This window comes from Diorhabda sublineata, chromosome X (assembly GCF_026230105.1).
Source record: "Diorhabda sublineata isolate icDioSubl1.1 chromosome X, icDioSubl1.1, whole genome shotgun sequence".
NCBI classification, from domain to species: domain Eukaryota; kingdom Metazoa; phylum Arthropoda; class Insecta; order Coleoptera; family Chrysomelidae; genus Diorhabda; species Diorhabda sublineata.
The window spans coordinates 16,634,289-16,644,225 of record NC_079485.1 but is presented as its reverse complement, the minus strand read 5'-3'; the positions used below and the strand labels follow the sequence as shown (position 1 = coordinate 16,644,225).

Genomic DNA, 9,937 nt, shown 5'->3' with positions numbered 1-9,937 from the left:
TTTGGCGTTTGGCGGGCAGAGGACGCTAGTGTCTATAGGATCGAATTTTGGTTGGCGTCTGGCCGGCAGGGGGAGCTAGTGTCTATAGAATCGTGTTTAATTTGGCGTTTGTCTGGGAGAGGTCGCTAGTGTCTATTGAATCGTGTTTTGGTATGGCGATTGGTCGACAGAGGGAGATATCGTCTTTAAAATCGTGTTTAGTTTGGCGTCTGGTGACAGGGAGCGACAGTGTCTGTAGAATCATGTTTAATTTGGCCTTCGTCCAGCAGAGGGCGCTAGTGTCCATACAATCGTGTCAAGTTCGGCGACTGCACAGCGGGGATGCTAGTATCTATAGAATCGTGTTTAGTTTGGCGTCTGACCGGCAGGGCGACTTGTGTCCATAGAATCGTATTTAGTTTGGCCTCTGACTGGCAGGGGGCGCTAATGTCCAAATATCGTGTTCAGTTTGGCGTCTGGCCGGAGAGGGCCCTAGTGTCTATAGAACCGTGTTTTATTTGGCGTTTGGCTGGCGGGAGGCGCTAGAGTCTATAGAATCGTGTTTTAGTTTGGCATTTGGTGGACAGAGGACGATAGTGTCTATAGTATCGTGTTTACTTTGGCGTTTGGCCGGCAGAGGGCACTAGTGTCTATGGAATCGTGTCTAGTTTGTCGTTGCTAGATGCCATACTAAACACGATTCTTCATAGCGACTCCCGCCGGTTAAACGCCATATTAAACACTATTCTATAGAAACTAGCGCCCCTGTCGCCAGACGCCAAATAAAACACGATTATTTAGACACTAGCGCCTCCTGCCGGCCAGACGCCAAACTAAACACAATTCTATAGACACTAGCACCCTCTACCGGCCAAACGCCAAACTAAAACACGAAAAGTCCAACGGGAAGTACTTAGCGGCTGCAAGTTGAGCTAAATAAAAAAACTATTTGTGTTTAATTTCTATACACACTAGCGCCACTTGCCGGCCAGTTGCCAAACTAGACACGATTCTATAGACACTAGCGCCCTCTGTCGGCCAAACTCCAAATCAATTATGATTCTATAGACAATATCGACCTCTGTTCACCAATCGCCAAATTAAAACACGATTCTATAGACACTAGCGTTCCTCGCCAGCCAGACGCCAAACTAGACACGATTTTATAGACTCTAGCGCCCTCTGTCGGCCAAACGCGAAATTAAACACGATTCTATAGACACTATCACCCTCTGTTCACCAATCGCCAAACTAAAACACGATTTTATAGACACTAGCACCTCTGCCGGCCAGACAGCAAAATAGACACGATTCAATAGACACTAGCGACCTCTCCCAGACAAACGCCAAATTAATACGATTCTATAGACACTAGCTCCCCCTGCCGGCCAGACGCTAAACTACACGATTCCATAGGCACTAGCACTAGCACTAGCAAACTTAATACGTTTATATAGCCAAAAGCGCCTTCCACCGACCAGACGCCAAACCAGACACGATTCTATAGACACTAGCGCCCTCCGTCGCCAGATGCCAAACTAATCACGATTCGATAGACACTAGCGTCCCCTGCCGACCAGACGCCAAACTAAATACGTTTCTATAGACACTAGCACCTCCCTCCGGCCAGACGCCAAACTAGACACGATTCTATAGACACTATTGCCCTCTGTCGGCCAAACGCCAAATTGAACACAATTCTATAGACACTATCGCCCTCTGTCAATCAATCGCCAAACTAAAACACGACCTAGCGCCATCTAGCGAGAAATAGTCAAACTGAAAGTACCTAGAGGCCGCAAGATGACCTAAAAAAAATTCTATTTGTGTTTAATTTGTATACTGTCGGCCAGACGCCAAACTTAACAGTATTCTATAGACACTAGGGTCTCCCGCCGGCCAAACGTCATATTATACACGATTCTATAGGCACTAGCGCCCCCTGTCGCCAGACGCCAAACTAAACACGATTCTATAGACAATAGCGCCCCTACCGATCATATACCAAACCAAATACGATTTTATAGACACAAGCGCCTCCCGCCGGCGAAACGCCATATTAAATACGATTGTTTAGACACAAGCGCCCCCTGCCGACCTGACGCCAAACTAAACGCAATTCTATAGATACTAGCGCCCCTGGCGGCCAGACGCCGAATTATACACGATTCCAAAGACACTAGCGCCTCCCGCCGGCCGAACGCCAAACTAAATACGATTCTATAGACACTAGGACCCTCTGTTGGCCAAACGCCAAACTAAAACACGAACTAGCGAGGAATAGTCGAACGGACATGTAACCAGCGGCTGCAATTTGAGCTAAATAAAAATACTATTTCTGCTTGTATCAATGTTAAAAATAATGATCAACCATATTTCTTTTGGAGTGTAGTAAGTGCTTTATTTCCAGCCAAAAGCAATAAACAGTTCACATATTCATATCCATATTGCAGTACTGTTTTAAATGTAAATAATAATTTAGATGTTCCTATGAAAATTAATGATATCACAAAATTTGAGAAAATGAACGATATTTCAATTAACTTAACTTTAGAATTAGAAGGAAAAAGTAGCACATCTTATATTGTTTGTCCAATAAGATTAACTAATAATAAAGTAGAACGTCATGTTAATTTGCTTATTATACAAAATAAATATTATCCAAAAGCTCATGAGGTAGAAGAAGAAGAAGGAGAAGAAATTAAATATCACTATGTATGGATAATACATTTATCTAGACTTGTTTCCAGTCAAAGTTCTAAAAGTAAAAAAAACTATTCATTTGTTACAGGTGTCTCAATTATTTCACAACCGAAAAAAAATTGCGAAAACATACAATTTTGTGTGCTGAAATTAATGAGTATAAAATGTCATTTCCAAAATACGATTTCGTTCATTTTAAAAATTATGTATACAAACAAAAATGTCCATTCGTAATTTATGGCAATTTTGAATCGATGTTAGAAAAATGTAATCATATAACAAGAAAAACTTTAAAGTATCAAAAACATATGGTTTACAGTGCAGGTTACTATGTAAAATGTACTTTCGATGATAATCTTTCTTATTATAAAAGTTATCGTGGAATGGATTGTATGGAATGGTTTGCCAATGAATTGATTACAATTGCAGAATTTATAGAAAAATAAAAGATGTTAAACACATACGAACGAATAATAGTCATGATCATTTCAGTGGAGAATTCAGAGGATTTAGTCATAGAGCTTGTAATTTGAATTTTAAAAAACTTTATATTTGTCCAGTGTTATTTTATAATTTAACCAATTATGATGAACATCTGATGATTAGAGAGATATGCCGAAAAGGAAGTGTCAGTGTACTTCCAATTAATGAAGAAAAATATATTTCTTTTACATTGTTTGAAAGCAATAGCAAACTTAAATTTAGATTCATAGATTCGTACAGATTCATGAGTGCTAGCCTTGATGAGTTGATTTCCTTGTTGCTTAAAGATAAATTTACAATTTTGCAAAAGGAATTTCATCATTTGGATAAAGAACACTTTGAATTGCTAACTAGAAAAGGAGTATTTCCATATGATTATATTGACAATGTGGACAAATTGAATGAAACAAATTTACCGCCGATCAAATGTTTTTACAACAGATTGAATGATGAAGGAATCAGTAAGGAGAAGTATGAACATGCACAAAACATATGTAATATGTTTAATATTAAATCTTTAGGTGAATATAGTGATCTGTATATGAAAACTGACATTATACTTCTTGCTACAGTGATGGAAAATTTTAGACAGACTGCCTTTGAAATTTACGGTTTAGATCCACATTGGTACTATACTATGCCTAGTTATACTTGGGATTGTATGTTAAAGTATACGAAATGTAAGCTCCAAATTTTAAAAGATGTGGATATGATCCTTTTTATGGAGAAAGCAATACGAGGAGGAGTTTCGATGTGTTGTAATCGTTATTCTGAAGCAAATAATGAATATTTACCTAATTACAATCCTTCAAAACCTTCAAAAAGCCTCCTATATTTAGATGTTAATAACCTATATGGTTGGGCTATGACTGAAGCCCTACCGTACGGACATTTCAAATGGCTTGAAAATTTTGATAACTTTAATGTAATGGAAATAGCAGACGATGCAGAGGAAGGATTTATTTTGCAAGTGGACTTGGAGTATCCCAAAAGATTACATGATTTGCATAGAGATATTCCATTTTGCCCTGAACATCGTATACCACCCGTATCAAAATTACCGAAATTAATGACAACTTTGTTTGATAAGAAAGAATATATATTACACTATAGAAATTTGAAGCAAGCACTAGAACATGGGTTTGTTTTGAAGAAAATTCATAAAGTTCTTCAATTTAAACAATTCAAATGGCTGAAGCCATACATTGATTTAAATACTTGTTTAAGAGCAGCAGCTACCAACAACTTTAAACGAAATCAATTGAAACTTGCCAACAATGCAATTTATGCTAAAACTCTTGAAGATATTAAGCGTCATCGAGTGGTATCGATCGTAAATAGATATGAAGGAAGATATGGAGTGAAAAATTTGATTTCTAGTCCACGTTTTCAAAGTAGAACCATTTTTGATGATAATCTAATGGTAGTTGAATTAAGAAAAACGGAAGTAATATTCAACAAACCTATATACATAGGTATGGTTATTTTAGATTTATCAAAAATTTGTATGTACGATTTTGTTGGATTAAGATCCAAAATGTACGCATGTAAATTATATAATACTCCGAATGAGGAACAAAAAAGAGTAATTAAAAAATCGAAAGGAATTAAAGTTGCAATAGTAAAGAACAAGATAACCTTTGAGGATTATGAGAAATGTTTAACGGAAAAAACTAATACAATCATAACACAACAGTCCATTCGATCTTACGCTCACAATATTTATTCCATAGAACAACAAAAAGTTGGTTTAAGTTACAATGATAATAAAGGTCAACTACTTTCTTCATCATTTGATACATTGCCGTGGGGTCATTATAGAAATTAGTTTGTTTCAGATAATGGTTTTTGTTCCTTCACAATTTATTGTTTATTTTAAAAACTCATGAACAATGTGATAGAAATCTTCATAGAACTGTACATTTAAAAACCACAGATTTGTCGCTGATAATGATGATGATTATAGTGACGATTAATATAAAAATTTTTCCAAATAATTGTGAAACATTTTGCTATATTTCAAACTTACTATATATTTTTGAAAAAAGAAATTCAATGTCTACTTTATATAAGATAATACGATAAGAAATTCTATTTTTAACACTTTTTGTATTTACTAATGTTTTTGTTACTTCGAACTAACTATGTATAATAAGAAGTTCATTATTTTAACAGCACGCAAATGGAAGAAAAAAATGGAATTTTTGGTAATATGATAATAAAACTATTTCAACACTTTGTTAATTTTTTTTAGATCCTGATGAAATACTGTTATACTACTTCTAGCCATATATTTTTTGATGACATTTTATAAATAAAAAGAACGCTAAATATTTGATTGTTTTATTTTCCGTACACTTATTATTCATACATAGAAAGTACACGAGTAAGAAGTGCTTTCAATTGCTCCTTCAGACTGGTGTGTTGGTAAGCCAAATGGTCCAGATGATACAACACTTCTCGAATATTCGCTGAATTTGTAGTAGGAGGTGTCTTGAGTGAAAAAGTAAATGTATCTATCGATATATCGGAATGCAGCAGTAGGATTTTTCGAAAGCCCTAAAAAGCGATCGCTAACTCGACCTCTATTCAAAATTTTCTTAAATCAATCATTGAATTCGATGTAATATGCTTGATCATATGACCAGTATTTGTTTAAAAAAGAACATCGACTTTCGAATTAGTTGGTATGGGTACTTTGTTTATTTTCAATATAGTCAAATCTGAGAAAGATGTCGTATAACAATTGCCGATAAGTTTATTAAATGCAAACAAATTGCCTGCAGAATTTTGAAAAATGTGTGATATCGGTTCGAATTGAATCTTCTGTGGAAGATAATCTTTGACGTATTCAGAATGTAAAGGTATATGAATGTCAAATAAATTAAATTTCCATAGAAATCTGTTGAAACCAATGTAAAGACGGAAATTTGGGAATGATGGAGTCGATGCAAGAAACATAAAATCTACAGATTTAATATCACATATATTGGTCACCGGATGTGACGTTGAACGAAGTGTTGGTTGCATAGTCGTTGTCGTCGTCATCGTCGACGTCGTTGATTTATCGTTGTATGGATTATGTACAAATTTTTGTGTGGGACCATAAAGATATTCGAGCACCATTTTATCATCTTCATCGAGCATTGTTATGTTTCTCTGATATCACGGGTACATTATTGCAGTTGAAACGTCACTGTGACGATAGGTATTTGAATAAAATAAAGACAATTTTCATAAATTTATAATGTTAAATCATTGATTACATGTATTTTGTAATAGTACAGATACTCTCTTAGTGCCCTACCTATTAAACTGTTTTCAGAACAAATATCACAAACAGCATACATTAAATCTATACATTTGGAAAATCCATACATTCCATTAGATATGAATGGTTTTAGTAAATGAACAATATTATAATAAAAATCACAAAAGTTCACATTATTTAAAATTGAAAGCTGGTGATGCAGCAAATTCTCATGAACGCGAACAATTTCTACCTCTTCTTCTTCATCAAGACAAAATGTAACATCATCTTTACGAATTTTCACAAATTCCTGATTATCATTAGTAATTTGACAAAAATCTTGATACAACATGATGATGATGGGGTTTGAATCGACAGGACTTTCATCTCGAACTGGAGGATTGAAAGACTTGTTATTTTTACGCAAGGCATCTATGACCTCATCCCATTATAAAAAATTGAAAGACATTTTGGTTGGTTCCATAGTATCCATAAATGTTGATAGAATGATGGCAGGTTTAAAAGTTCTGGCAGGGCTCAGGCTACACCTAACTTCAAATCGGCCAACATTGAAAAATGTATTCAACAAATAATTTATTTCTTTTTTAATTGCAATTTCGTAATTTAGTACAATTTGATCTAAATCACGATCGTAATTCGATTCTTCTTCTTCTTCATTACTACATGTCATTGTAACACCGCTTTCACTACCTTCACTATAATACCCAGAATCTTGACTTATGGTGACTGACTGACTGCTCTAAACAGAGAGAGAGAGATTCGTTGTGAAAAATTAGGAAGGAAGGTTTTTTTTTGGAAATTTGATATGATTTGCTTAGGCCCTGATATAGGAATTTTTTCCTCTGCAGGGCTGGGTGTGGGGATATTTTGCTGGGAAGTGTTCGCTCGGCTGCTTCTAGCGGTGCAGTTATATATTTTTTTTTGTTCAAGATTTATTTTTTATATTTTTGGGGGGGGGGGGTTATATATTTTTTTTTGTTTATTTTTTGTTTTTTCTTAATCTAAATGGGGGTGGGCGGGTACAGCTGCGGCTGTATTATTCCCTATCGTCGGACATTTGTCTGGAGAGTCGGTTCTCCAGGTTGCAGGGAAACCGCAGAAAACCTGCAACTCCGACGATGGATGAAAATGAGGGTGTGTGTTGGGGGTAGGAATTTATCTCTCTGATATGGGGGAACTATCGAGGAAATTAAGGTAGGTTTCTGGGAGATCCTCGTATGCTGTTGCAAGCAGTCGAAGAGGCGGATAAGGGAGCTTTTTTTGGGTTTTGAGCCTACTGGCCGCATATTGTTGGTCCAGGGGATGAGGAGGGTCTCTTTAGCAGCGGAATTATTTGATTCGATGGTTCGAATCACATATCGGGCTTGGAGGTCATTTAGGCGGCTTGGAATGGGGGTTATGTCAGTATTAACATAAACGGTGTTGTTAGGGCTAAACCTACACTTGTATTGGCAGTACCTAAGAATGGACTGCTCGCAGGTCAGGAGTCTTTTGATCAGATATTCGGGTAAAGTGCTAAAGACGTTTGCTCTATATTCGATAATGGGGCGGATGTAAGTTTTATACGTATGAAGTAGGGTCAGGGGGTGGGTTCGTCCGAAATTTCCTCCAAGAGCTTTGATGAGCCTGACTCGTTTCCGTACTCTGTTTAGAGTGTCATTCAGATCGGCCGTCCAATTGAGAGTGTGAGTGAATTTCACACCCAGATAGACGGCTTCTCTGCGGATTTCGAGCCCCTCTCCCCAAAGTCTCAAATGGAGGTTTTGAGGTTGATGTTTGCGCACGGATTGGGGATGTATGAAGGCGATGGCTTGAGTTTTTTGAGAATTGAGAGTAACCCTCCATTTTCTGCACCAATCCGAAAATTGATTCAGAATATTTTGGGATTTGATATTGAGAGAGCGCATGTTTTGGGCGTAGGCGATGAGTGCGGTGTCATCAGCGTACATTTGGATTTTCACTGTTGGGTCCAGTGGGATTGGAGTGTCATACGTATAGATTATATAGAGTAGTGGGGACAGAATTGAGCCTTGTGGAACGCCAGTAAGTGGGGTAAAAGATTCGGAAAGGCAATGACCAACTTTGACTTTGATGGAGCGGTTGGTGAGATATGAATATATCAATTTTATAGTAGGAGGTGGGATGCGGATAGTCAGAAGCTTCCTAATAAGTCCGGCATGCCAGACCTGGTCGAAAGCTTTCTGAACATCCATGAAAATGGCGGAGGCACACTGGTGTTGGTTCATCGCTTTGGTTAAGATAGTTTGAAGATTGGTGATGGCGTTTTGGGTGGAGTGTTTGGGCCTGAATCCGAATTGGAGTTTTGGAATAATATTAAGCTCTGTATAGAAGTCCCAGATTCTGTCTTTAATCAAACGTTCAAAGACTTTACCCAAGTCGCTGATGAGCGAAATAGGGCGGTAAGATTCAGGATTGGAAGGGTCTTTGCCGGGTTTGGGAATGAGAACCGTGTTGGCGGATTTCCAACATTGAGGAAAGTAAGAGAAAGCCAAGCAGGCGTCAAATAGACCGCAGAGCTTAGGGAGAGCTGTCTCAGGCAGGTTTTTTAATGCCTGTCTTGAGATTCCGTCCCGCCCGGGAGCGGAGTTCTTCCCAGCTGGGCAAGCCGATCGAACAACATCCACGGTAAATGGTGCGAGAAGTGGAACGTTCTCATTTAGTTGGGTAATCCAGTGGGGGCTCAGAGTTATGTTTTGGGTGAAGAAGTGGGTTTCATCGGCAAAGTCCCGTGAGAAATGGGGGTTGTCAGTTGGGGTAAAGACAGTTTGTAAGCTGTTTTTGAAGACGGTAACTTTGTCTTCGGGCGAGAAATACTTTCGTCCTTGTACTTCAAGGTGTGATTCTACATACTTTCGTTGGCCAGTTAGTCTGTAGAATTGTTGCCAAAATGCACGACTCCGTCTATAGTCCAAGTCGGCAGTGGCCTGCTCTAAACTAAATGGCATCCAATTTATATGTTTTCTCCAGATCAACTTACTTCTGATTGGTTCTATACAACATCATCTGTTGATATCCAACTGTTATACTTTTTGTCTAAGCCTAACCATTTAACGTTTTTATTTTGTTACGTTCCCTCTTCAACACCTTTTCAACGAGATAAATGTTGGGATTTTCAGTTTTTTGTAATTCTTCCTCGTAGAAACAACCTCTGATGGGTGATCCAGTCATATCTTCTAACAAATACGTTACAGGATTCGTTATTTTCACTTTCGTAATTTTGAATAATTCAGTTGTAAAATTGGGGGTGTAACCTTTTTCAAAAGTATGTTTCGCTTTACTTATTCGCACAAGATCTCCTAAATTTAACTTTATTGGTCCGGCGATTTTCAAAAAACTGAATTTATCATTTAAAATCAATTTCTCGTTATTTTGAATCACCTCTGACGGTCTATATCCAGTTTTACTATGTGTTGTGTTGTTGTATTCCTTTGTGATTTGTTTGTCGATGGTCCGGTGAGCTACAACGCAACTGTCATACAT

General features: G+C 37.5%; 2 protein-coding genes across 2 annotated transcripts; one reads left to right on the top strand and one right to left on the bottom strand.

The window, feature by feature from the left end:
• The first annotated feature begins 2,502 nt into the window (after positions 1-2,502).
• LOC130450634 (uncharacterized) lies at positions 2,503-4,993 on the top strand. The gene is made up of 2 exons (XM_056789139.1): positions 2,503-2,743; positions 3,243-4,993. The coding sequence occupies exons 1-2, from the start codon at positions 2,503-2,505 to the stop codon at positions 4,991-4,993; spliced, it is 1,992 nt and encodes a 663-aa protein (XP_056645117.1).
• Positions 4,994-9,496: 4,503 nt separating this feature from the next.
• LOC130450631 (uncharacterized) lies at positions 9,497-9,937 on the bottom strand. Its single transcript, XM_056789131.1, has one exon. It carries the CDS (start codon positions 9,935-9,937, stop codon positions 9,497-9,499), a length of 441 nt encoding a protein of 146 aa, XP_056645109.1.

Excerpts from the sequence above, each read along its gene's own strand:
- LOC130450634 (XM_056789139.1), top strand. The coding sequence starts at position 2,503 with ATGAACGATATTTCAATTAACTTAACTTTAGAATTAGAAGGAAAAAGT. Across the intron at positions 2,744-3,242 it reads TTCCAGTCAAAGTTCTAAAA|TGTTATTTTATAATTTAACC; the intron begins GTAAAAAAAACT and ends ATATTTGTCCAG.
- LOC130450631 (XM_056789131.1), bottom strand. The coding sequence starts at position 9,937 with ATGTATGACAGTTGCGTTGTAGCTCACCGGACCATCGACAAACAAATC.